General features: G+C 43.4%; 2 protein-coding genes across 8 annotated transcripts in view; one reads left to right on the forward strand and one right to left on the reverse strand.

The window, feature by feature from the left end:
* Window positions 1–1,290: 1,290 nt before the first annotated feature.
* On the reverse strand, window positions 1,291–22,417 carry LOC102939122 (BRCA1 associated protein). 2 transcript variants are annotated; one of them, XM_037878554.2, is made up of 12 exons: window positions 22,195–22,417; window positions 20,829–20,990; window positions 19,779–19,983; window positions 18,675–18,864; window positions 16,912–17,025; window positions 15,845–15,993; window positions 11,626–11,701; window positions 10,901–11,039; window positions 10,278–10,387; window positions 8,779–8,868; window positions 6,704–6,807; window positions 1,291–4,726 (listed from the first exon to the last, which is right to left on the reverse strand). In XM_037878554.2, the coding sequence occupies exons 1-12, from the start codon at window positions 22,274–22,276 to the stop codon at window positions 4,366–4,368; spliced, it is 1,782 nt and encodes a 593-aa protein (XP_037734482.1). In that variant the 5' UTR covers window positions 22,277–22,417; the 3' UTR covers window positions 1,291–4,365. The 2 variants fall into 2 exon arrangements, with proteins under 2 accessions (XP_037734482.1, XP_037734481.1); XM_037878553.1 differs by lacking the exon at window positions 22,195–22,417 and having other exon boundaries at window positions 19,779–20,000; window positions 20,829–20,961.
* Window positions 22,381–27,517, forward strand: part of ACAD10 (acyl-CoA dehydrogenase family member 10) — a 30,688-nt gene continuing 25,551 nt past the window's right edge. For 3 of the 6 annotated variants that reach the window (XM_037878545.2, XM_037878548.2, XM_037878547.2), the window contains exons 1-4: window positions 22,381–22,513; window positions 23,392–23,589; window positions 24,563–24,711; window positions 25,766–25,960. In XM_037878545.2, the coding sequence (XP_037734473.1) occupies window positions 23,403–23,589; window positions 24,563–24,711; window positions 25,766–25,960 (531 nt within the window). In that variant the 5' untranslated portion in view covers window positions 22,381–22,513; window positions 23,392–23,402. Of the gene's footprint in view, window positions 22,536–23,390; window positions 23,590–24,562; window positions 24,712–25,765; window positions 25,961–27,517 lie in introns of those variants that run through there. The other 3 variants (XM_037878546.2, XM_043530027.1, XM_037878549.1) reach the window with 3 other exon arrangements.

Below are 27,517 nucleotides of genomic sequence, written 5' to 3' on the forward strand. Positions count from 1 at the left end.
GTACTACTCCTGGTGGTTGACCACATCTTCCAGGAAAGACAATGTAGAGAAGGGATAAGATTTCCCAGATGGCACCTAAATGACTTAGGAGTGTAAGTACCCTTTGAAAAAGCACCTAAGACTTAATTTCTAGTGGGGAGAAAAATAAGCCCAGTTCAGGCCTTCCTTATACATCAGCACACACACGGCGTAAACTTGTTCATGTCTCCTTTTCAGATCATGTTAAAGAAAATGGGTTAGAGGGAAGAAGTGTTTAAAATCTTTAAGGCAAAGAACATTATCTGTCCACTGGTTTGTAGTTCTGCATTATGACAAAATGTGGCAGATGTGGATCAGATAAGAATAGTGATGTGTAGTAGGTTTATGAATACTATATGGGACCTGCTCAGTGAGATGAAGTTACTGTATGATGGGTTATTACACTTTCCTACATGAATGTCCTGATCTAGCTTTACAAGAAGGCTGTTGGAAAAACATGCAGGAAAGCAACACATGGGCTATAGATAAGTAACCTTCCAACACACTCTTGGGGGCAAGGCCTAGGGCCAGGCTCCAGCCCAAAGTGACAGGTGTTTTGGCAAGGATGCCTAGAGGCCAAAGGGACACAACAGCTAAAGGGACTCTGGAGGGAGAGTTAGGAGTGTGCTGTTTCTGGGGAGAACACCCTGAGAGGAACCAGACACACAGGCCTTGCAAAAATGTCTGAAGCAGTTTCCAGGGGCTGGTAAGCTTTGAGGCAATTACACATGCTTATAGTTTTAAGACCTATTTCCACTGAATTTCTTTGGTTCTAAATAAATACTTTGCTTTAAAGAGTTTCTGGTTACTAGATACTACAGTCATAGGTGTCAGCAGGAAATGAACTGCAGGCCTGTTGAGGTAATCACCCTTAGTACTTGAGGACTGCAGCCTGGAGCCCAGTCTGAGTGTGGGAAATCTGCATGATTCCACCCTAGAGATGATGGGGCAGGGTGGGCAGCGTGGAGCACTATAAGAGGCCAGGAAGGGGCGGTTAGGCCAGTAACTGTGACAAACAATTATCCTAATGAGTATCACCACCTCTGGCTACAACAAACAATTCTTGTAAAGACAGAGAAAGCTGAATGGGATAAATCTGGACTCTTCTTCCAGGTTAAATTAGCGAGGAAAATAAACTGATTAGGGGATTCTCTTCCCCTCTGAAATTCATTCATCTCCTTTAGGCGGCCTTAAAAGATCTTTTCCTCGTACATTAGCTAGACACCCCCACACAGTTACATTTCCCACAAATGCAGAGAGAGACCATTCACCCAAGTTTCAGCACTTTTAATATCCTTGGTTTCAGATGGTACAGGAAAGTGTCAGTCTTAGTAAGAACGACACCAAGGGCTGTCTCACACAATTGTTAAAATGTAAATAAGAGGGATTCTAATCTACCCCTTTACAAATGCTGATCTCAGTCTGTGCAAACACTTGGAAAACTACCTTAAAATGACCGCCGTGCCTGTGAAAGGTGCTGCTGGGGGACAGAAGCGACAGCTCAGGACAGAAGGCCTTGTTAGCGACAGCAGAGGTACAGAGGGAACAGTAACCTGCAAGCTCCCCCCTCTCATTGCCCTGCCAGCACGCATGCAGCTTGATGAAACGTGGTTAGGACAGAGAGTAGTTTAGCCCCCACATCCAATAGGGAGGTGTTAATTCAACTGCTGGCCTTGCAGCTTAGACTTGCAGAGAGGTGATTGTCTGATATAGATACCTAACCAGTAATATCAACTCATTTCACATAGGCCCCGAATAGCTCTCAGATACTCATGACAGGCTGGAATTAAGCTGAGTTTCTTATCTTTTACTTTACTAACGCCATTTCTTTGACAGCTTTACCTCCGACACCCATTTTGTTTCACAGTTCTCCTTTTGCTCTGGTTTTAGTCTCTTCCCCCCTACCCCCCCCACTCACAAGCCCGTCTTCCTTAATTAGAGATTTCCCCCTCAATAGTGTGATCAGATACAAAACAAAAATACTGTACACTTTTAATTGTAGGTCTCATTTTCTGAAAAGGAATTCTAGGATACAGTGTTCTACACACAGCAAGCTTTCAGCAAAAGGTAAGAGTATCCCAGCTGGTGTAAAAATATATTTTAAATAAAATAGAGTTTCTATAGGAGAGCAAACTATGGTGAACATTTCTAATTCTTTAGAATATTTTACAGGAGCCAGAAGCCCAGTTGTACAATCTACACCCTAAAAAAAAAAGTTCACGTACAGTCATGCTTCAGCAGCTGAGGGCAAGTCTACAAAGCAAAGAATTGGATGCATTCGGTGCATGAACAAAAGTCATGTATTTTAAATGTAAGAAAATGTAACCTTCCTAAAATTAAGCCAGCCAATTGGTTAAGGCAAGAAGCAGATTTAATGCAATGCAATTCTAGCCTTGCTCCTGTGAGCCTGGCTCCTGTAACTAATGATACTTTCACTTGTTGGTTCTGCTGAGCAACTGGGTAAGTCACAGCTGCAGGTGCATTGGTTTCGGCCTAAATTGAGGAAACCGCTGCAGTTGAATGTTGAACAGCTTATCCAATGGAGAGGACACAGTCACAAGATCTCCCACACGTTCGTAAGAAAGGGTAAGTCTGCATCCTTTAAACGCTCAGCACGTCATCCGACACCTTCAGGCCTTCATTTAAGGGAGACACTGTGAAGTACCCAGTTTATCATGTGATCTAGGACAAAGCCAGATTTGAACCAGACAGTTTCCCCAAGAAGGCTGCATGCCCACAGATGGCTGTAGGGCAAACGGAATGGGTGGCTTCAGTCTCTACCTCTCCACTGGAAAAGCAAGAGGGGTGTTAAAGGAAAATAAGGGAGCCCCTGAGTTCCAGATCCTGAAAGCTATTTGGGCTCCTAACTTCCATTGAAATCAGTGCAAGTCAGCAGCCTAAATAACTTTCAGGACCTGGGCTTGTATGTTCAGCTACCACAGGAACTGGGTCCAACAGATGCACCCAGTGTGAAGATGCTACATACATTATCCCGGCAGCTGGCTGTGCAGACTGCACACGGAGCATGAGCAGTTCCTCAAGCGCGTGGCAACCTGGAATGGTAACAAGCTAGTGACTAGCGTGAAAGCCAAGAGTATTAGGGCCATATCTGAAAGGTGACGGATTCAGAGAGAGGAAAGTGAATGTGTGGTTTTCACACTACACACATCATTCCCGCCTCACTCCGCGGACAGCACTCGAGAGTATGCAGATACCTCGCACGGGCACAACTTAAATATGCAGAAGGCAAATGTCTAATGCATCTTAGTCCGAGAAGTATGCTTCAGAGAGCAGAACAGTGTAACACTGTTAGTCTGCAACGGGTAGCAGTCTTTGTGTATACGGTTCCTTTTAATTAGTAGGAATGCTTATAAATAATTATGGAGACAAGGTGGGTGAGGTAATGTCTTTCATTGGATTAACTTCTGTTGGTGAGACAAGCCTTCAAGCTTACCAAGACCTGAGGAAAACTCCGCGTAAGCTCAAAAGCTTGTGTCTCTCCCCAACAGAAGTTGGTCCAATAAAAGATATTACCTCCCCGACTTTGTCTCTCTAATAACCTGGGACCAACACGGTTACAACAACACTGCATATAAATAATTATGTTCAATTATTTCCATAGCATACTCATTTCATAATCCCTTGTACTTTAAAGCAGTTAGCACTGCACCAGACCACCTTCAAAGGTGTTTAAGATGGACTCCCTTACAGCAATGAGTATTGCATTAATTCTCAACACCATTAACATGGTTTATTATTATTATACACTTCACTCCATGTCATTGTCCACGCTAACTCCTCTATTCCTATCCTAATTCTGGACTAGCACAATGCTGCAGTGTTTAGGTTCTACGCACTAAGTGGGATGGGGACTGAATCAGGTTTTCAATTAAAAGTTTTTATTTAATGAGCATTTCTGATCTTGGTTAGTAGGAAGAGGCTTTAAAAAAACAACAACCCTTTAAAACTTTGGGCCGAACTACCCAGTCATGTCCTTTTAAGGGGATCGAAGATTTGTTTTATGTTCAGACATGGCTAAAACTGAACACAATCTCCAATGAGAAAATAATGTATAAGTGGGACTTAGATAAGACAGGAAGGCAAAATGGTGATTAAAATCTGCCTATCATTAGCTAACTAATGCAGCGAAATGCTTTTAAATACTGTAGATTCCCCATTAGCTGGCAGCCAGCTTTATGAAAAGCTCTGAAAACAACTACTAGCTGAGCCTTATTTGGACTTGGTATTTAGTGTTGAATGTAACATTCAGCTTGAGTCCCGACACTTGTGCCTGGTCATTCAGAAGTGGGGCTGGTTGCTGCGAGGTTGATCCACTTGTCCCAATCCTCACTTGCCCCTTTTGCTACGGCCTCTCCTAGAAGGAGGCTTTCCCGTGCTCCCCGCTGGCGAGCTTGCAGAAGATGCCACCGCAATGTTGATCTGTCCTTCCTGAATTTCCTGCCTGGTCTCAGCTGGGAGGTGGTTGATTTTCTGTTGTGTTTCTAAGTAGAACATGACATCCCGCAGCTGCTCCTGTATCTCTGTGATCTGCAGGTCCTTCTGCTCACAAGTTTCCTTTAGAACCTTCTCTTCCTCCTTTAGTTTGTTCTGCAGCAAGGCCTGATTTGCTCGCAAACATTTGTTCATTTCCTGTTCCTCCTTTAGCTCATTGGAGAGTTTGGCCACCTTGTTATTCAGCTGAATGCACCTTACACACAACAGACAAGAAGGAAAAAGCAAATGAGACATTGCAGCCACAGTGGCCTAATTATCAGAAGAGTTAAGCTATCGGGGGGTTAAGTCAGACAAAGTTTATAGAATCACAGAAGTGTAAGGCTGGAAGAGACCCCAATAGGTCAAGTCCAGCCCCCTGTGCTGAGGCAAGACTAAGCAAACCTAAACTATCCCCGACAGGTGTTTGTCCAAACTGTTCTTAAAAACCTCCAGTGACGGGGTTTCCACAACCTCCCTTGGAAGCCTGTTCCAGAGCTTAATTACCCTCAGAGTTAGAAAGTTTCTTCTTACTATCTAACCAAAATCTCTCTTGCTAAAAATAAAGCCCATTACTTCTTGTCCTACACTCAGTGGACACAGAAAACAATTGATCACTGTCCTCTTTATAACAGCCCTTAACAGATCTGAAGACACAGTAATCAGGTCCCCCTTCAGTCTTTCCTCACAACGAAACGTGCTATTTGTTTAACCTTTCTTCACAGGTCGGGCTTTCTAAACCTTTTCTCATTTCTGTTGCTCTCCTCTGGACGCTTTCCATTTGTCCACACCTTTCCTAAAGTGTGGTGCCCAAAACTGGACACAGTGCCAGCTGAGGGTCCCTCATCAGTACTGAGTGGAACAGGGCAATTGCCTCCCATGTCTTACATATGGCACTCTTGTTAATACACTCCAGAATGACATTAGTCTTTTTCGCAGCTGCATCACATTATTGCCTCTCACTCCATCTGTGATCCACTATAACCCCCACATCCTTTTCAGCAGTGCTACCACCTAGCCAGTTATTCCCCATTTTGTAGTTGTGGATTTGAGTCTTCCTTCTTAAGTGAAGCACTTTGCACTTGTTTTTAATTGAATTTCATCTTGTTGATTTCAGACCAATTCTCCAATTTATCAAGATCATTTTGAATTCTAATCCTGTCCCTTGAAGTGCTTGCAACCCCTCCCAGCTTGAGGTCATCTGCAAATTTTATAAGCATACTCTCCATGCCATTATCTAAGTGATTAATGACAATATTGAATAGTAAAGCAGCAGGAGGATTAGTGTGTCAGGATTCCTTGCCCTTGATTTCTCAATGGCAGGAAAATACTCTTTTGGGTTAAAACTGAGATCTAGACATTGGCTAGATGGAAGAATCAGCTGGTACCACCAAGACGCAAGGACAACAAGCTATGGTGTAGAAGGACAATAGAACCTTCACAGGTTAACAGTCATCCCTTATCACACAGGTTTTCCAATCCAGCCTGTAGTTTACTGGCAATGTTGCGTCATCCATTTGCCTACAAACACATGTTCCACTCGCAGTATGGTACAGTGGCTGGAGCAGACTTCAGCTTTACTACGGATTTTCTGGATGATCATGGGATAGTCACCACCTTTGTGCCCTAATGTAATCAGTGTGTATACCAGGGATAACGCTTACCGAACTTCCAGGAAAGTCTGTAAAGCACCATGGAGAACAGGTACTGTACCAGAGCGCTAGGGATTGTTACAAAGACACACACTATGTTAGGCATCTTTAAATTTAGATGCTTCCAAGTTTGTTTTATTCATGGGGAATGCCTCCTTCCAGCTGCTTTCCTTTCTTTGCAGGTTGTATTCCTTCTGACTACACAGCTGACCGGCTTCCACTTCTGAGTGGGCATGGAAGGAGAAAGATTTAATGAACACTAACCAAGCAAACTATGTGGAAAGAGCAGAAGCTCAAAAGCTGCATTCCATGCTACAGCCATTTTAAATACGTAAGACGCCCACAGAGGTGGGACATTGGATTTTTAAAGTCAGGGTCCTTACCACACCAGTTGAGGGTATTAAATATGTATATTCAAGAAGTCCTGAGAACCTGATAAAGAGGGTTTTAAAAAGTCAGATCCAATTTGAGTCTTAAAGTAGTGTGTATAAAAAACAGAGTTAGGCGACCTGTTAAAAATCTACTTTTAGAGACAAACATACTTCCGTTCCACAGATTGTTTCTCTTTAAGTAAGTTGTTCAGCCTGTGCTCCAAATTATCACATTTCTCAATGGTCTCTTTAAATTTAGTCTTCATGTTGTTAATCTGTAAAAACAAACAGACATTTCAAACAGGTCAAAGTCCTGTGCACTTTCATTATGACAGTCATGTTTTCTGAAGCATTTTCTAGACTTTGACCAACTACTGAATCAGGTGAGCAACTGTTCAAAAGATTGAAAGCAGCAGAAAAAAATCCCCCCCCTTAAAAAAAAAAAAAAAGAAATCCCTATAAATGCTGCTTGCCAAAAAAAGAAGAATTAACAGAAACACTGACAAGAGGATAATTGTTATGGAATCTGCTTGTTGAGAAGTGCAACTAAGCTTGTAAAGATGGGGTGGAGAAGACTTTAGTGGACACTAAATAAGCCTGCAGCAAAGCCCTAAATTGCCACCCTCTTTTTCTGAAGTTTAAATTGAGAGAGAGAGTTAGTTTAACAATTCACACTCAGATGCTGGTTCCACTTCAGTATTTACTAAGCAGCAGCAGACCTCTGTCATACGACAGTGACCTATTGACATTTTCTCTCAGTCATGCATAATGCAAACGAAAAAAGTTGTGTATGTCCGGGTATGCGTCCTGTTCCAATATAGTATACAACTAGGCACCATTGCTTCGCTTAAAGAGAGCCATGCTCCAATACGTGATCTGTGGACTAAATATGACATATGAAAAAACAGAAAAAACAAACAAGGAATGTCTTTGTATCCTAACCCAGTGAATAGAATGATGGCTCAAAGAGGGGAAAGAGAGATGTCATTCAATATCTAATAAAAAAACCTTTCACATACTGGCAACATGGACTGAAATGGACACTGCTTTTTTGAAGCAGCAGCCTTGACAAGTTTAAAAGCCACCACACTGATTTCAATGGAGCCACTGTGAAAGCAGGTCAGGTTTTATGCTTTCCAGACTTACAGTTTAATGTTTATGCAACTTCTGGTTAATTTTGGGAGGCACACTTGCCAGTGGATAGTGGAATATTTTGTACAGTTAATTCAAAAGGCCCTTATAAGGACAGAGTTCCATGAACAATTACAGGGATCTTTAGAATAAGAAGCAGTCTTCAGAATATATGTCCTAGTTATTTTAGTTTAAAACTAGAGTTGAATCTACTGTGTTTGCAGCTATTTCAAAGAGGATTTTAAACTATAAAACTTTCTTTTACAGACACACAGATAAGGTTCTTCAGCCATTTCTTATTGAAAATCAAGTTTTCGGGACCCACTACCCATAGCTAATTTTAAATGAATTCTTTATATGTTTATGGAGTGGCTTAACTGCAGATACAGTGCATGATTAATTGGAAGCCACAAAGTTTATGTAACCTTATACAGCATGCAGACAAGGTTCAGTTGAGGATTTATCCAAGAGCTTTGACTCACTTAAAGCACAAACACCAATCGGATCTGCACAGATTACGGATATTTTTTATGTTCTCCAATTTCACTAAAGCTTCTCTGTACCTTTCTGCCCAAGACATTTTGGATCAGTCCTGCCCATAGAACACTCCACAAATCATAGAACTTTAAACACACACATCTTTCTGGGGATGTGCGGAGCAGAGATTATTTCGGCTTTCTTCAGTGGAGCAGGTTAATGTCACAAAAGACTAGGGAGGGCTAGTGTAGCATACAGTGACAGTTCCAAGATTTTCATTTCAGAGCTTCCTAACATTTCCACTAGTTCCACAGATTTCAAAGCCACCAAATTTAAGTCAGGCTTCAATCTGGGTGATGATTTGCCTCCTTCTGCACAGCTCATCAGCAGTTTTCTGAGTCGGTGCACAAGACAGGGGAGGGATCTCGGTGCTAATTCCCCTCTAAAGAAGAAAAGGAGCTCTCCTTCATATGGCAGCGTAATTCCCTGACACTAAAACTGCACAGTAATGGCCGGATTTTCAGAAGTGCTGAGCAACCACAACTCCCATTACAGCCAGTGGGATCTAGGGGTGTTCAGCACGTTGAGAATCAGGCCAAGTGTTCAATTAACGAGACGAGGGAAGGAAAAAAGCTTACTTCTTCAGCTGTGTCCTTTTCTATTCGGACAATCTTGTTTTCCCAGTAGATGCGCTGAGATTCCAGCTGGCTTGTAAGCAAATACGAGTACTACAATCATACAAGAGATGCAAAGATAAATAATTAGGGCAGGTTACCACCGTTTCGCAGATGCCAATAAACCCAAAGGGCTTCAGAAATCTAATACGATTACACTGTGCAGAAGCAACGCTCTAAACTTTTCACAGAAGGGGACAAACTGCAGATGCAGTGCACAGACAATGGAAAAAAAAAATCAAATTAATTGCAAAATCTTTACTGCATGCTCATGGGGTTCCCCCTGTGAGTTTTAAATGGGCCATTGCTAGCGTCACAATAGTAAGTGATTTATAATGAGGGGAAAGGACAACAGAAGCACCCTAGAAAAAGGGGTAAGTCCCCTTCAGCTTTTACCTTCAACGAGAACATGAAGTTACCAGTCACACCTGCTATCTGCATTTGAGCTACTGAAGGATCTCTGAGTCAGTCAGTTGTTTTCCATTTTCAGGTGGTTTTACTCTACAACTGAACAGGCTTCTAAAATCCTTAAGAAGAGGGATTAGGTGCATATCTCATGTGATCTGCACCTTGGGAGAAAGAATGGATCTTCAGCTGTGGATAACTATCCTCAGTATTTTGTGCTTTCTTCTGACCAGGAATGCTCATTACCAATGCTATTTTTGTGTTTAAAACAAGGACTTATTGCTTTACATCCCATCTTTTCCCGTTTGATCTTCTAGTAAATTTATAATGAGGATTTGGGAAAATATGATAATTTGTTTAGCTGCATACTAACAAACACCAGATTAGGACTTCAATGCAGGTTTAAGCAGGAAGACAAAGCCCTTAAACATTTTCAGTAGACACTCCAAATAGCTAGTCAAGTAAATTCTTTCTACAAATGTTTGATCTAGTTTGCTCTACCAGCAAAGTGTTCATTTAAAAATCCTACGTTAAGTTCTGTTGATGGTTTGTATGCTGAATTTGAACCCAAGGCCAATTAAGATGGCAGAATTCAAGTTCTCAGAAAAAATAAGGTTATAGTGATTTAGCCATCAAGTAAGGTTTTGCACTGAAAATAATGCCACCCTGGGGTCCTAGAACTTAGATTCTAGATCAAGCATGCTTAGCTTACTTCTATCTGCCCACAAACTCACCCTGGGTTCCTGAAGTCAAACCAGGAGTCTTCCCTTCTCTTGTATCATCACCAGTAAGGAAGGTTCCACTGGCAAGAATGGGCCATCAGTAACACCTCTGTAACTCCACTGAGTTTGCACAGATGTAACTGACTGAACTTTAAGACCTTTCGGTTGATGATGCACAGAAAGGAACAGAATCCAGCTAGCTCTTCGCTGTTGGCTCTGCAGAGCCAAAAGGAGTAAAAAGCAGTAAACCATACGCCATTTTTAGTCACATTTAGAGTTGATGCACGTTTACATATAGCAGCACAAAGTCATATCTGAAGAAAGCTAAATATTTACCTCTAACTGTAAGGAATCGATTTTTTCGTCCTGACACAAATCCCCCTCACACTCATACTGAACTATCTTCCCATCAGTTTTACTTGCAACCAGTCGATGGACATAATTATCTAAAGAGAGAAAAGCAACCAAACCAAGGGTAGTTTCAATTTGAGAAAACCCAGGTGTTATAACTTGACTGGAACGCTCGGAAATACTTTACACAGCACAGTTAATCATGCAGCTTGATGCCACAGAGTAATACTGAAGCAAAGAGGTTAGTAATTACTTAATGTATTCCACGTTTAATAGAATCTGCATTGACACTAGCGAAGATAGTTACAAAAGCTCAGTCATGCTTCAGGACAACTTGATCAGGAGACAGGCCTCTCCACTCCATCAATGCTACAGGGCTGCCTCGTGGCATTATGGGTTTATGGCCTCTCACTGAAGCATCTGGAATGGCTTTACTAGAGAAAACAGATGGTCCCAGAAGATGGGACATTAAAACTGCAAAAACTCCCTTCAAATCTTCATGTTAACTTTATTACTAGGACGGTGTTAAAAATGCCACTGCAGAAAGATTCTGAGAACTATGTCCAAGCAAGCAAGGTTACCGTTAAGAGCAGAAAGGAGAGGTTTACCTCCAGCATAGTCCCAAACTCTGTGATTGGTTAACTGCATTGCATAAGTGTGCTGAGTCTCCTCAAAGTGTTTGTAAGCGTGCCGGCTCACGTAACGACCGCATCCAATGTGCCCACATATCAAACAAATCCAAAGGTTCTGTCAACAGAAGGAGAGAGATTTTGCACATGTATAAGAGTAAAATTTGTTAATGTGAAAAAGGTGCTTGTGTGGTTTTAGAGCTTTGAGAAAGCATCCAGCAAGGACAATTGCTAGCATCCTCCACTGACAGCATGCATGGCTGCTTGTATTTCCAGTCACCTTCCTAGGCAAGGCCACAGGGTTTTCTTGTTGTGAAACACCGTGAAGACTAAAGGCAAGACCGCAGAAGTACAGTATAAGTCTACTGAAAGAAGTCTCTGTGCACCAGATGCAAGGGCAGCCCAAAGAGTGACTTTCCCAAAGTAAGGCATCCCAAAAGAACCCTGAAAGCAAGCTCTGAACATCTGCTACGCTTCTCAAAGGTCCTGGGAAGGTTTTTCACACAGCAGGACATCTTTTCTGCGGGACAGTATCCCCTCCCAGTGGGCTGACCCCAATGGAAAATGGGTGCACTAATCTAGCCAGAAGAAAGATGGGCCAACAGCAGCCCCGGGCATTAGGGGTTTAGGAAACTAAAACAACAAAAAGCACCCGTGGGATCAAAACTAATAAATCTCACTCATCTCCCACCCTACCTACTTACTTCTTGAACTCCACACTCAAAGCATTTATTCTCTTCCACTGGCTCAGGTGTTTGGCAGTACCTGCAGACAGGACACCTATAACCATAACAATCAAGCAGATATAGTTAGATACATGGAACCCGATGGTTAGTGCTGAGATGGGGAGAAACTGACCATATCCAGGAAGCTTAAGGCAGATGTTACATCCTAGGGTTTTGTGGGACACTCCCCACCCCAGCCCGTCTTTCAGCTTTTTCCTCACTAGTTTAACCCAAAATTTGCCTTCCTCCTACACAAACCAGCTGTTCTCTCACTATTTATTCCTGTAAAACTGATGAATGCCATTTCTTAAACCAGATGAAGTATCTTGCAATAATCTTAGTTTTAACTGTGATCCAGGAGTTGAACAGCTGGGATAAAGCCGGGAGACAAGATTGCCAATGCACCCAGTCTTTTCCATGGAGAATGCAATGCAAGTCAACTGATGTCATGAAACATTACTTGTCCTCAACATTAAAAGAAAAAGGACCCAGTAAAACTCTTCTGTATAGCGAACAATCTGATTATTTTGGACAGCCTCAATTATTACTTCCTTCAATTGACCACCATGATGATTTTGATCTTAGAAGAAGAGAGCTGGAAAAACAAGAAGAAAAGGAGGACTCGTGGCACCTTAGAGACTAACAAATTTATTTAAGCATAAGCTTTCGTAAGCTACAGCTCACTTCATCGGATGAATTCAGTGGAAAATACAGTGGGGAGATTTATATACACAGAGAACATGAAACAATGGGTGTTACCATACACACTGTAACGAGAGTGATCAGGTAAGGTGAGCTATTACCAGCAGGAGAGTAGGGGGAGGAGAAGAGGAAGAAGAAACCTTTTGTAGTGATAATCAAGGTGGGCCGTTTCCAGCAGTTTACAAGAACAGTGGGAGGGGAAATAAACAGGGGGAAATAGTTTTACTTTGTGTAATGACACATCCACTCCCAGTCTTTATTCAAGCCTAAATTAATTGTATCCAGTTTGCAAATTAATTCCAATTCAGCAGTCTCTCGCTGGAGTCTGTTTTTGAAGTTTTTTTGTTGAAGAATTGCAACTTTTAGGTCTGTAATCAAGTGACCAAAGAGACTGAAGGGTTCTCCGACTGGTTTTTGAATGTTATAATTCTTGACGTCTGATTTGTGTCCATTTATTCTTTTACGTAGAGACTGTCCAGTTTGACCAATGTACATGGCAGAGGGGCATTGCTGGCACATGATGGCATATATCACATTGGTAGATGTGCAGGTGAACGAGCCTCTGATAGTGTAGCTGATGTGATTAGGCCCTGTGATGGTGTCCCCTGAATAGATATGTGGACACAGTTGGCAACGGGCTTTGTTGCAAGGATAGGTTCCTGGGTTAGTGGTTCTGTTGTGTGGTGTGGTGTGTGGTTGCAGGTGAGTATTTGCTTCAGGTTGGGGGGCTGTCTGTAAGCAAGGACTGGCCTGTCTCCCAAGATCTGTGAGAACGATGGGTCGTCTTTCAGGATAGGTTGTAAATCCTTGATGGTGGGTTGGAGAGGTTTTAGTTGGGGACTGAAGGTGATGGCTAGTGGCATTCTGTTATTTTCTTTGTTGGGCTTGTCCTGTAGTAGGTAACTTCTGGGTACTCTTCTGGCTCTGTCAATCTGTTTCTTCACTTCAGCAGGTGGGTATTGTAGTTGTAAGAATGCTTGATAGAGATCTTGTAGGCGTTTGTCTGAGGGGTTGGAGCAAATGCGGTTGTATCGTAGAGCTTGGCTGTCGACAATGGATCGTGTGGTGTGGTCTGGATGGTAACACCCATTGTTTCATGTTCTCTGTGTATATAAATCTCCCCACTGTATTTTCCACTGAATGCATCCGATGAAGTGAGCTGTAGCTCATGAAAGCTTATGCTCAAATAAATTTGTTAGTCTAAGGTGCCACAAGTACTCCTTTTCTTTTTGTGGATACAGACTAACATGGCTCTTACTCTGAAACCAGAAAAAACAAGACTAGCCCCTTTGCTCACCATGAGTGGGGCTAGCCCCCTCGATCATTATCCATCTCACATTTCCTGTTTCATTCTTAATGCACCTTGGTTTGGATCTGTGTCACGTATTTGGCTCTTGTGAGAAGTAAGAGCTGTGCAGATAGACAGTGAGGAGCAAACTCCTGGTTGGTGGGCTGTGTCAGAATCATCTGGGTAGTTAGATGTAGAGTTTTCATTCAAAGGAAAGAAAAAGCCACCCTTCTCTCTACAGCCACTTCCTTGTTACTTAGATGTTCCCAGTTTGAGAAGACAGAACCCAGATTTCCTTACTATCTGCAACAGGATCCTGTGGAGCGTTACACATTCTCATGGGAGGATGCTGCAAATCTGCACTACTGAAGATATTCTAGTCTAGCAAAACAACATAATCAGAAAAAAATTGTCATGCAAGAGATTTAATTTTAGCGAGGAGATGTAGCCTTGTGCAATACATGTTTTAAGCTTTGATATTGTGCCAGTTTTTGGTTAAAAATGAGCCAGGAGGGATCTGGATTAGTCAGTCACTGGCAAAATCTAATTTCTTTAAATTTAAACTGTTTTTGATTTATGAGGCACCAAGCTATTTTTATGGACAGGTTATTAATTCAATCCTGCTGACATTTTGTGAGAAGTTTACTTTGGGACAAGAGCAATTAGCTTTGCTGAAACATGGCATGCAAAAGAGGGTGTACAGTGAAATGTTAACTGTAACAATAAAGGAACGACGCCACTATAGACAGGAAAGCAATAAAGAATTTGAGGTCGGTTCTGGTATTTAGTTTTCTGTAACATATCAGGCAATCTAAGTTACTGCAACAAATGGCAACTAATTATCAAGAGGAATGCAAAATATGTATGATAGATAAAAAGACTTTGTTCTCATTGGGAGATTCATTGGGACTCAGACGTGTTCAAATCTGACTGCACTATCTAAATGGAATGCGTAGAACTAATAAGAGCAAAAATACTCTAAAGGATTAAAGTTAAGTAATTAAAGGCAAGAATACACAAGTTTTAAGGATAAGATCTCTTGAATGCTTCAGCAACACATTTGTAACGTTAAATGGCAGTTACACACTACTTCACTCTTTAGTGGAAATTTATATTGCACTTTCCACGTAGTTTCTGTTGCAAGATTCCTTGCAAAGCCTAGCTAATGCTACTCCAGCAGAGGTCACTGTAAAGCAATACAAGGCTGACTCCCTCCAGATTACTGCCTAGGCTTATCACAGCTTCAGCAGACTCAGCCTCCACTGGATTGAGATGCAAGGGAGAGGTCAAGATTCAGACCAGGATTTTGTGCTTCTATACATAGGTCCTACTCCCCCGCCACCCCTTTTTGTTTCTAAAAACTTTTGAGTAAGGGGGTCAGGTACAGGCAGCTGGGTACAACTTTAGTTAAAATACAGTGCCTCTGGAAAAACCCAGGAGGAGTTGTAATGAAATGGTGATGGCAGCTAGCAGAGCTGCATGCAAGGGATCAGTCTGAATCTGAAGCTTGATCCTGTGCTCCCTGGCTAGAAACATGAGCCCATATCCCCTTGGTCTCAGTCTAGGCCACATTTTTTCCTGCTGCACTCTGACTGAAGCAGCCTCCTGTTTCCCATTTGCCAAGTAACCTTGTTGGCTTTTGATCCCTTCCCTTCTGCTTTGCTTAGCATTACAGCTAAGATCTCCCCTTGGACACAGTCTACTCTAGCTATCAGGCCCAATTCTTTGTCGTTATTGTAATGTCAAAGTTAGATTGAAAATGCATCAGAGCAGAGACTTTGTGTAGCTTTGGAAACATCTAAGACAAACACCTATTGCACTACCCTTCCCACACAGCCACTGGAGAGGACACTGACTAAATGTAGATAAGGAGAAGCTGAGCTGTGCAAGACTGGACAGACGATGGGGTCTCTGTGTTGGAAACAGTGAAAACTGACATCTCTATCCTACAGCATTTTAAAATTCTTCGTGTTGCTCTGCAAATAGCTCATCGCCATGAAGAGCCAGAGGGAGCTTTATCCAACTATCCTTGTCTAGGAGATTTATCTTCTGTGCCTCCTGACAGGGAAGGCAAAGATCACTAGGGCTTGGAGCAGCTCCCATCCCTGCAGTAGAGACACAGAGCTGGTCCTGTCAATGTAGACAAGGAAAAGCTTCACCACACCTTAAACGCACTGCTTTGAATCAGGGGAATAAAAAGCCACTTACGTGGTGTCTTCCCAGCGCTGCAGACACTGGCTATGAAAGCTGTGGTTACACACCGTGGTAAGGATCCCATTCACAGACTCATCCATTCTTTCCAAACACACCGTGCACTTCGGCAGCTCCGTCAGATCCATTACAGGAAGGCTGGCTCCCTTCACAGGAAGAGGAGCACAAGCTTATTGTTGCTCACACCATATGCTATAGGTAAAAGTCACATACGTGTAGCTACACAACTTCTTACCCTACTGCTTTGTAACTGTGGGGGCTAGGGAGTAAATGGATTGTTTAATGTTCCAGTAAGTTTAAATGCAGACAGAAAATTCAACCACAACAGTGGCTAACCTTGTTAGCTATTTTGATTATTGGTCTAACCATTGACAGTGCACAACTAATACTCAACTGTATGCATGGCAAAACATTTCAGTGATTTTTCCTAAACATCTGAGACGAGCTATGTCAGAGACATGACTAGGAGCCAGGCCTCATGGGTTCTATTCCCAGCTCTGGTACAGTCTCTGTGACCCTGCTAAAGTCACTTAATTGCTCTGCTTTAGCTTCCCCATAGGGATCACATTAAAACTTATTCCACGACACAGAGGTGTTGCAAGGATAAGGGTGAAGAATTACTGTGTGTTAAGATACCAGCTGATAAATCTGAAAGGAAAATAATCCATTTGTTTGGGGGAAATGCTTTGCTTAGCTATTCTAGCCCCAACATTACTGATTCAGAACATACAACTGTCTCTCAAAAACACAGACATGATATGGTAAATGTATCTGCACCATGCCCAATTCAGATTTCGGGAATCGCTAAGATCTACTACAAGAGTGAGAAATTTGGACCTGGAGAATTTTCAGTGATCACTTATTAGGGCTAAGCCCCATCAGGTCAGAGAATAAGTCATTCTCCCCTATGGAAGTACTGCAACAATCAAAGGCAGAATTGGGGTTGCTGCAGTTAAGTATCCTCCAGCCCCACAGACAGGCCTGCCCTGCCCACTCCCAGATAATCCTATTAAACCACTTGTAAAATATCAGCAAAAGGAAAAAAAAAAAGGCAAAAAACTTACATCTTCCGATTTGAAGACTTCAGCCCTCTCCACATACACCAGCTGGCACACATCTTCTTCTATGGAGTTGAACTGTCGACCGTTGCATGCCATATAAAAGCTGTCAGCATCAGCCTATGCACAAACCAAAGGAAGCCAGTTGACGAGGAGTAAGGCAAATGAGACTTTTCCAAGTACTAGGATGTTACCAAAAAGAAAGCCATTTCATAGGTTAATCTCTTGAGCTCTCCTGCTAGTCAGGATCCCTTCATTTCCACACTGGTTTCAGCAGAATAGTTTTCTACTTGAATTGGCAGGAAGAACTGAAGTGCACAGTGAGATCAGCTATTATGATCTTAATATTCAACAGCGATAGCCAATCTCTCTTTAGCATCAGTTTTGTTCCTAGTCAGCAATTTCAGCATGGGTGGAAAGCAAATATTGTCTCTCTGCAAAAACTTAGAGTAAAAGGATTGCTGCAAAGGGCCCTATTCAAAAACATTCACATTCATGGAGGTGAAAAGGATGGCATACAATTTAACTGCAGGAGAGAATCCATTTAACTTATGAGCAGCTCAGATATTTGTTGAGCCACCAATAACAGAGGACGACTTAGAAAGAGGCACTCACAGACATCAGGCCCAAAACTTTACCTGGCTCCGAATGATTAGGAAGCCTCACACTCAGTGCAACATTTTAACATGCTCGGATATTCCAGTAAGGATCCTACCATCAAGTGAAGCGAGCTAGATTTCAGGGCATTAGCTCTTCCTTGCCCCCCCAGTGCTTTAATGGTAAAATATGAAGTGATTCCAGTCTGTCCATGTCATTGTTTCAAGTTGCTTCATATATAAAATCCATAGAGCTCCACAAAACAAATAATGATGTAGTGTAATTCAAATGGCCTTTTGCTGCATGCAGCAATTGCCTTTGAGGTCCTACTGGAGCAGAAATCAGCAATTTTTGATAGACAAATGAGAAGTTGCCAAGTCAATTGACTCTAGACAGTTCTGCTGAATTAGTGCAAGATTGCTTGGAAAATGTCTAGTGCAAACAAAGCAAGTTGATATCGAGTGGGTTTCTCTGCAGTTCTGGGTGCATATACAACATGTACACAACACATATAGGAATTTTAGCCTTGTGAGAACCCCATGGATGAGAACTACAGTATTCAGTCATCTAGTCCACCTCACCCAAGTTTGAGAGAAAGGAAGCTTATTTACACAAAGTATGTTTAGTTGTCCTGAGGAGAGTGGGGCATTTGTCAAGATCAGCAGAACAGTGGACTAAATAGGCAATGGGTCTTCTCAATACTTAATTTCTATTCAAACTAATGCCGCCACACTGATCAAGCTCTTTCTGCTCTGAACTATGCGCTCATGAAGATATCAGAGTATGTTTATAGGCATGTTGTACTTTTCTTCCATCCTTGTCTATTTACTACAAGCACAGCCATTTCTGAAGCACCAGAGAGCAGGATATTCTAGATTTCAACACGCTGTCTGCTGTGAGAAAGTATGAAGTAGGATAGAGAGGCACTTGCTTTCATAGCAGCCATTCAAGATGCAGGCCTAATTCCAGGCCTACCAAGCTCAGTGTTGCTTTAAGGAAAGATTGAGAAAGACGTTTCACTTTACACAGCAAGAGGATAAGGTGTGTGATCTCAGATAACACAGCAGACCACTGAGGTTGGATAGCACCTTCAAATAGTATCTATAAAGCAGTATGCAAGCCATTTCTAAAACCGTACCTATGGCAAAGGAGTCTAATATCTTAGGTTTTACCTGTGTACTAAACTTTATCAGCACCATATACTGGTTTGGAGTGGAATCTCTGATGATTTTCATATGTTCAATTACTTCACAGAATGAGGCCACAAACTTCATAAGGTCATGACTGGTCATTGTAGCAGGGACTGTGAGAATACATAGCATGGCGCTGCGCCTTACATCTTCTTTTAAGGAGGTCATCTTACTAATAAGACAATAATTAGATGGTCTTAAACTGAGGTCAAATTAGACATCCTATTATAAGACAATGCCATTTTACATAGAAGACAAAAGAAAACTTGATGCTTCATAATTCAAATGGTTAGCTATTAACATTATTTTAAACACCAACCTCAAAGCTTTTTACCTATTTGCAAGCATTTAAGATTTAACAAAAGGTTGTGGTAACAAATCTAAAAATGCCCATACAAATTTTGTCATGAACCATTTGCTGAAGATATGTGCAGCACTGGAAGAGACAGATCATTCCCTTCAAAGTGACATCTGTAGTTCTAGAAAAGTAGTTGGAACTTGCAAACCACAAATGCTCAAAATATTCCTTGAACAAGTGAGCCACGGTTATCACTAAAAATGGAGTATGCATACAACATGTCATTGTGTCCTGGTAACTTTCACGATGAATATTGGAAACTGACATTCTCATTCAGCTCCCCAATGTATAGAATTGTGCTACCATAAAAATAAAAAAAAAAAAAATCAACACATTTTGAAAGTGCAGGTTCTCTCCCTATTTCTGCTGTAGGAATTTGAATGCAGGGATATCCTTCAACAGAGTCCTCTCAAAACCAGTCTGTCTGCAGCCACTATTTTTACTTATCTCATTGCTTCTAACCCTGGCACAAGCATGCACTCAAAAGTGACTTTACCCATGGCTGGAAGGCCTGGACCTGCTTCAGGTTCTGCCATTAATGCAGCTATACAATTCAGATGGCACTGTAACCCTTTCTGGGTGCCAATATATCGCACTGCCAGTGTGTCACTGCTCTGCCAGCCCCAGGAGCAGCAGCCCCAGTGGTTACTGACTCACTCTTCTGGATGGCAGTATAATTCTATGGCACTGTTCCCACTAAGTCTATAATTAGTTAACCATGTTCTTACTTTGTTTTGTACAGGTGCATAATGCCATGAACTATTTCAACTGATGGATTCCCACTGAAGAAGGAAATCTGGTCAGGAAGTTGCTTAGATGGCGAGTCTGGAGCAGCCTCAACACATTCTTTAGTTTGACCATCACGTTTACTTTTATCGTCAACAGATGAAGCCTCTGAAGATTTTCTTCCTTCCATTGCAGCTTTTGTCTCATCTTTTACAAATCAAAAGCTTTCAGATTACACGCCACACATCAGAAACGTCAATTGCACTTTAATTGTCATCTTAATGTACAACAGAGCCAGCTATTAAGTCAAATAATTCCCTTTCAAAACAGAATTACAGACACTTCTAAACTATGGGGTCTGGACATACAATAAACATCAACATAGCTACTAAGCATCTTTAATCATCAGCATTAGAGAGCTATTGGCAAGGCCCCGGGGTGCTGTGAAGCCAGCTAGACAAGCTCTGAAAGGTGCCGTATTAAGTTCTGCAGCACACCTACTTTTCTACAGTTAAACAGATTTTATTGAATTAAATATGAAAGCAAACAATGTCATCAGGACAATTTTCCTTGGGATTTGTTTGACTACAGAATTTAATATCACCTAGTTTTGAATTTTTTTCTCCATTCTGAAGTTAGTTTTCCAGAAGCTATAGAATTTTACATTAAACAATTGAGAGAGTTTTGAAATCTGCCTGCTAATCACGAGGATAGGGTACACTGATGGGCACGCACACAAACGAGCGTACGCTTTGCGTTTACTGGCAAGTGGCTGTCCCTGCTGGGTAGTGCTTTGCCAGGCAAAATAGATTCGCCTACCCGCTCCCAAAAAAAATTCTTAAAAAAAGCTGGCATTTTCTTGCCCTTATGTTTGTAACACAATAGATTTTGGTCGATGGCCACTCCTGCATGCCCAGCACTTTGGAAAATCAGCCCAATTTTAAATACTTCTAAGAGACAATTTATGCAACAAATTGTAGCATAGCCATACAAATGTACCAGAGAAATTAACAGGACCAAAACCTCCCTTTTCAAACTTTTGGAATGGGTACCTGGATTGGACTTTATGGTCTCTATGATCATATCTGTCATCTCTCTGCGACCAATATGCTGGTGAATAATTGCTGCTTTTTCCATAGGTGCCTTTTCTTCTAGACAGGCTCTGGCTGAAGCTAGTGATTTTTCTTTGATTTCCTCATCAGACATTTCAGTGGCTAAGTAGAAACAATGATTAATGTCATTGCAATAGCTACCCAGAAGCAGAAACAAACAACTCTACTCAAGCAAGGGCAGAACAGACCTGTGTAACAACAGCAATTAGGCCATTACTAGCTTATTACATTAATTCTTGAAACTGCTTTTATTCCTTCTTCTGGCCAGCAAAAACATGAATCAGAAGAGCACCGTTCCGAGAATATATTTTATTTCCTCTACAACAAAAGTGTGGTCTGTCACTCTTTAAAATAATTTATCTCTCTATTTTATATTAAACAGATGTGAAGCTAAAAAAGGGCAAAACGTAGTTAGATATTAGGACAAGTTAATCACCCCTCCAAACAGTGCACTTAACCAACTCTGAGGAGTCATACGAGCACCACCACTGCATATATATCAGTGGCAGCTATCGCCAGGTCAGATTTCATAGGCTCTTTATCTGGTAACAAAGGGAGTCTTGATTTATTATCCTTTATACAGGAGAGTGGTCCCTTTTTAGCCACTCCTGTCAAATTTGACTGCATTTATCTACCTATACCCCAATGCACTTTGGAAACACTTTTAATAACCGTACTAAGCGTTTAGTCTCAGAGCCATTGATGAGGGGACACCCCCCCGCCATTTGCTGCTGCCACAAGTTTTAGTTTGCCCGGAGCAAGGTTGTTTTCTTTTAGAAACTGCAAAACAAAGCGAAAGCTTAAAAAAAACCCCCAAAACATGTTAACCCTTCTCCTTCAAAGGGCAGGGGGGCACCTGCTTTCACACCCCAACCCCCTTCAGAGATCTGCGGACAGGCACCCTTTTCCCCCAGCACACCCCCCCCCCCACAGAAGGAGACAGACACCCTGATCCCCCTCCCATCAGTCCCCTTCCACTGCACAGAACGAGGAACAGAAAACTCTGCTCCCCTCCCACACATAGACACTAGCCCCCAGCCCCTGCTCGCGGGGGGGGGGGGGACACACCTTGCTCCCCCTCCCCCACCGGCCCTCTACCCTTGCACGGGGGGGGGGGGGGGGAGGATACTCTGCGCCCCCAGCTCCATCGGGGGGTCACCTTCCCGCCAACCCCCTTAGATCAGACCGTCGGGGGCGAGGAGCGACTCGCCAGCCCCAGCGGAGGGAGACCCCGCCACGCCCGACTCAGCGCCCCGCGCCCCTCTTCTCTCCCCCGCCGCCCCGGCACCGCCTCCCCGGGGCTCACCGGCCGCGCTGTAGGGGAAGCCGGCGGGCAGCGGGGACTGCTCGGCCAGCTCCAGTCGGATCACAACGAGTGACACGCTCATAGGGGCCGGCGATCCCGGGCCGGCGGGGCCCGAGTGGGAACGGGCCGGCCCCAGCCCAACGCCGGGGATTGTGAGCCGCTCGCTTCCGCCCCCGAGACCTTTGCCCTCTGACCCGCCGGGGTCACGCAGGCGCTGCGCGGGGGCCCTGGTCACGTGAGATTCAATTCCCTATACCGGCGGGTGTTGTTGCTAGGAGAGGGCTCCCCCCGCTGGGGCCGCAGCCTCGTTTCGCTGAAGGTCAGAGGTCACCAGCCGTTGTGTACTAACTCCCCTGGGGCCGGGGGGGGGCTGGAGATGGGTCTGGGGAGGAGGCTGGGGGCCTTGGGAGGGACACGGCTGGGCTTTGTGGGGGGCACAGGGGGGTGGGCATTGGGGGGAGGCTGGGGGCACAGAGGGGTGGGCCTTGGGGGGACACGGCTGGGCTTTGTGGGGGGCACAGGGGGGTGGACCTTGGGGGAGGCTGGGGGCACAGGGGGGTGGGGCTTGGGGGGGCACGGCTGGGCTTTGTGGGGGGCACGGGGGTGGACCTTGGGGGAGGGTGGGAGCACAGGGGGGTGGGCCTTGGGGGGACACCGCTGGGCTTTGTCGGGGGAGGCTGGGTGCAAGGTGGGGAAGGGCCTTGGGGGAATGGAGTGGGGCCTTGCTTAGGGACGGTGCCCAAGGTAAATTTCCTCCCCGGGCTCAGGTGTGGTGAGGGTAGAATTGAGCAGCATGAACAAGGGTTTGTGGGCTCTGGGACGGCACAGCACAGGGGAAATTGTGTAATTGTGTCAGCTGCCGTGCGAAGTTGCTGTATCACGTTGACACGGGGCCACCTGCTTGGGTGAGATTCCTGCACACTGTCTCCCTTATCTTTCCCATGGACCAGCAGCTGGAGGGCAACGTGATCACCTATCCGGAGCCTGTATGTTACACATGCTCAAATAGTATTGTGATGGGCACCTTAGAACAGTGCTTAATAAAACTGTGATACTAATAAAATTGATACTATGCTTGAACTCAGTCCAAAGTGTAAGTGGTGTCATACAAAGAGCTCAGTGCAACTACTTATAATCTGAAGAAGAAGCCAGAGAACCCTAAATATATGTCTCTAAAACATTCCCTTCCCCACACAGAGTTTTGCAGAATGGGCCTTAGGAGGTTTATCCAAGCCTCTTATATCCAATGTGCCAGAACATCAGGAATCCTAAAGCACGTACGATACAAACCTCCAAGTTTGGTACAGTGGAGGCATTCTGGATCAAGTCTCTATAAAGCTGTAATCTTTGACATGGGGGGAGTTCTTCTCCCTTCACCTTACCGGATGGCTGTAGGTGAGTATTTTTGACTGGACATGTTGACTGGAGTAGCTGACTAGTGACCTTTTCGTGCATTTAATATAAGTATATTTCACATTTATTTATAACTCTTATTGGTGTTTCCAATACAGTGATGGTCAACTTTACTTCCTCTTTGGGGACTTACATGACATGATGGTGGTGGTTCCAATTCCCAGTGAACACTCATACACATCATCAAAACTATTAAAGTTGACATAGTTGGCAATCTTGTTGGCATTTGCAGGTGGGAGGTCAAGGGTTTGGGGGGGGTGAAGATTAAACTGTCCTGTAGTGCTTCCGACTACTCTATGAAAATGAACTAATCCTTTTACCCTCTAGTACAGGATTGAGGCACATTGGCAGGACGGCTTGGGGGAAACTGTTACTGTATCTCTTCTGTGGGTGCATAGAGGACATCAGACACCCGGGTTGTCAGTTCAGCACCTTTCCTGAATGCTAATATTGCCTTTTCTGTGCTAGACTTTATAGTAATGCCAACTAGTCTTGAGGGATTTCAGTTCCATTAGTAAGGCTAAGATTTAGTCACTGGTATTTTTAGTAAAAGTCACGGACAGGTCACAGGAAATAAATGAAAATTGACGGCCCATGACCTGTCCATGACTTTTAGTATATAAATACCTCTGAGTAAAACTTAACAGCTCTTGGGGCCCCAGGGCGCCACTGCTTCTGATGGCTAGCCCCTGCATTGGCCACGGGGGCTAACTACTCCCAGGCACCCGATGCTCGGGCACTCCCCGGGCCAGCTGCCCGACGTCACCTGCGCAGTGGCTGGTGCAGCTGGCCCCGGGACCGCTGCTCCGGCGTTCCCTGGGGCCAGCCTGAGGTCACGGAATCTGTGACTTCCGCAACCTCCGTGACAGAATTACAGCCTTATCCATTAGGGCTTTCCCACTCCTGACAACGTTATAAGTGCTGTCTCCTCACTCTGCTACCTTCCTTTATTTAGAATGGGAGGTGCGGAATCGTATTCCACCTGGCACAATCAAACAAGCCTTAATATCTGGAGGGGAGAACAGGCCCTGGCTGAGGTACATGAGAGGGGAGCTGACATCAGTGGAGTTCTTGCATGAATTTGGACAGCAGTGCTCTGAGATTGTAAGCCAAGCTCCCAGCTTTCCTGCTTGATTCTCGCTGACTCCTCACAGGAGAATGGGGTTTCGTGCAGATCCATTAAACTGTATAGAAAGCATAGAGCTAACAAAAGATAATTTTTAAAAGAGTCCTGTCTGTAGAAGGTTCTGCTACTGCTTCCACTGCTGCTTCATGTATAGTGCTGGGGCAGGTGTGGACTTTTCTGTCCACAATGCACTTTCCGATAGCATCTTCACATGCGTTAAAGAGACATAGCTGTCTATCTGCCTATCTAGATTTTTACACTGCAGTCATTATTCTGTTACTTTAGCAGAGGCTGCCTTAACCTGGTCCCCTCCCTTCTGCCTTCCTTGCGTCATAGCTCTTTTTTTCTTAGTTTTTCCACTTCCAGTGCCATGAGAGCTATTGTAGATGTGTGATATCCGCCTCTGATGAAGGGTCAGCAGGGAGAGAAGAGAAGCAGAGGCTCCTCAGCAAAAAGATCACCTCCTTCCTTAGGCATCATCCAGGTGGCAGAGACTGACTTTTGCTGATAGTGCCTCGAGGGACGTTCTTAATGGATAGAAGCAACTTTCTTGGTGGAGCGTCTGTAGCTTCAGTGGAACTTGCACCATGCTCCAGAAGCTAACATACTCCATCTGTAGTGGAGCAAGGTTCAGCTTTTCAACCAAGCCTTTGTCAAACAGATCAGTCTAAAAGGAAGGCTCTTTTTTTGATTGCTGAGTTGTAATGAATGGCTTTATTTGTGATCCGCCCTGATGCTATGGTGGAAGCGCACTATAAATAAATAAGGGTCTCTAGTTGTTTCTCTTCCCCAGGGTCATCCCTTTAACACTCAACTCTTCATTTCCTTCCTTCGTAGAATTAGTAACCTAAGGAACTTTTATTTATTGTGTTTGAGCAGTTTAGCTGGAGAGCTAGGCTGACTGCCTCCTGTTAGAGGAGGAAGTGGGGCAATAAGCTAAAATGATCAGCCAGTCTCAGGCTATGCACAAAGTTTCACATTTTCTTCCGTTTGCTGCTGCTGATCATTGTTGGGGTTTCTCTTGTTTCTTAGGCAAACTTCTCTGTTCCAGTGGATTCCTTTCTGTCTGACCTAACCAGTAGTCAGATATCAAAACAGCTCCCCATTATGACTGAAGCATTAGAGTGTATCCGGGCAGAAGGTCTTAAGACAGCTGTTCTAAGCAACAACTTCTACCTTCACAGTGGGGTGAGCTTTTTGCCCCTAGACCGAAACCAGTTTGACGTGGTAAGCCTGAACAGATTAAAAAATGCATTTATGTAGCTAGATTTATAAAAAGCACTCAGCAGAATTCTCTAAGTGCAGGTCCAAATTAAAGATAGTAGAACAGTAATATAGTGTGTTAGTGTAACACATGGTGTGTCTTCAGCTGCACCTCCCTCTAGTGACTAGCCCATAGCAAGGGTTAGAGTGAGCTCCAGCCACCTGTGCATTTAGTGGATTCATTACAAAGAGGCCAACAATTAGCTAGTGTATTACATATCTAATAATGCCTGTAAAAGGCTTAGAAGATGGAATGCTCTAACAGTTCCAAAGCTCTGTTCATCTCAAAGGGTCCCAGAGAGTACTTCACACACTGCATACAGACGGCCCCACTGAAATGCTGTCATATCTGGAGAGGTGGACAGCAGCCAGGCAGATAGCCATCTCAACAATTGGAGAGAGGAGTGAAAATTTTGGCCAGGGACACAGGGGCAAGCCTTTGGTCTTATCAGAGGTTGAACGAGGCAAGCTGGTGCTGATTCAGCAAGCTATTTATATTTTATTTATTTCTGGAACGCTGCCACCTCATGCTCCAGAATCTAAGCTTAAATCTAGTCGGGGGAGCTTTTCGCTCTGCCATGGACTTATCAAGAGGGATGGATTTTAAAGTAAAGTATTTTGGCTGTCTTCAGTGAATGTTCTCTCTCCTGTGCTGTATATGAACACAGATGCTAAGCGTGAGCAAGGAATGTGAACAGCATTGTGAAGTCTGAAACCTTTGATGTTCAGACTTTAAGTCTGTTCTATATGAAATGATTAACCTTTCCTCTACTGCTCAGTGGAATCTTCCGTCATTGAATGCTCCAGACACAATAGCTTCATCTTCAACTCTCAGATAGCCAGTTGTGTACATGTTCACTTCATAGATAGGTAAAATGTATATTTACTTTGGGGCTTTTCTTTTTAAACATAAGTTAATAATAATTCTTTTTTGCTGATCAGTTATTTTAAATCTGGCTGAGTTTTCAGCACGTTCGAAACTATACAGGAAACTATACTCCCAGTTTCCTTGCATTTGCTTTAGTCACCAGGTGTCAATTCGTTTTGCATATTAAGTGTGGGAACAGTCATTGCTGCACCTAGATTTAGAGACCATATCAGTTTATAGTCTGGACACAATTTAAGTTTTATTTTACACGATTTCACAAAATCTACCATGAGTAGAATTCTTTCTATGTATGTGTTGAATCCCAACTACAGTATATGAGGAGACCCAGACTGTGAAACTGACTTCATAAACATGTAAATATAGTGTCACAGGCCTGGCTGAGTGACACGCAACACTGAAGCAAATAGCAGAGGGGAAAAGGAAATCAAAACTGTACAATTCTGTGGATTTCAGTCCACTAGGATGTTTTGTAAGGAAAGAATTTCTTTTTTTAACAATACACTTTTCCTATATATGCCAACTCACATTTTTGCACTGACAGAACTCCAGAAGTTCACTCATAACTTAGGCTTGTTTTATAGCCCTCACTGAGGAAGGAAAAACAATTCATACATGAAGAAAATCAGATCTAT

Source organism: Chelonia mydas, chromosome 15, assembly GCF_015237465.2.
Source record: "Chelonia mydas isolate rCheMyd1 chromosome 15, rCheMyd1.pri.v2, whole genome shotgun sequence".
Classification (NCBI taxonomy): domain Eukaryota; kingdom Metazoa; phylum Chordata; order Testudines; family Cheloniidae; genus Chelonia; species Chelonia mydas.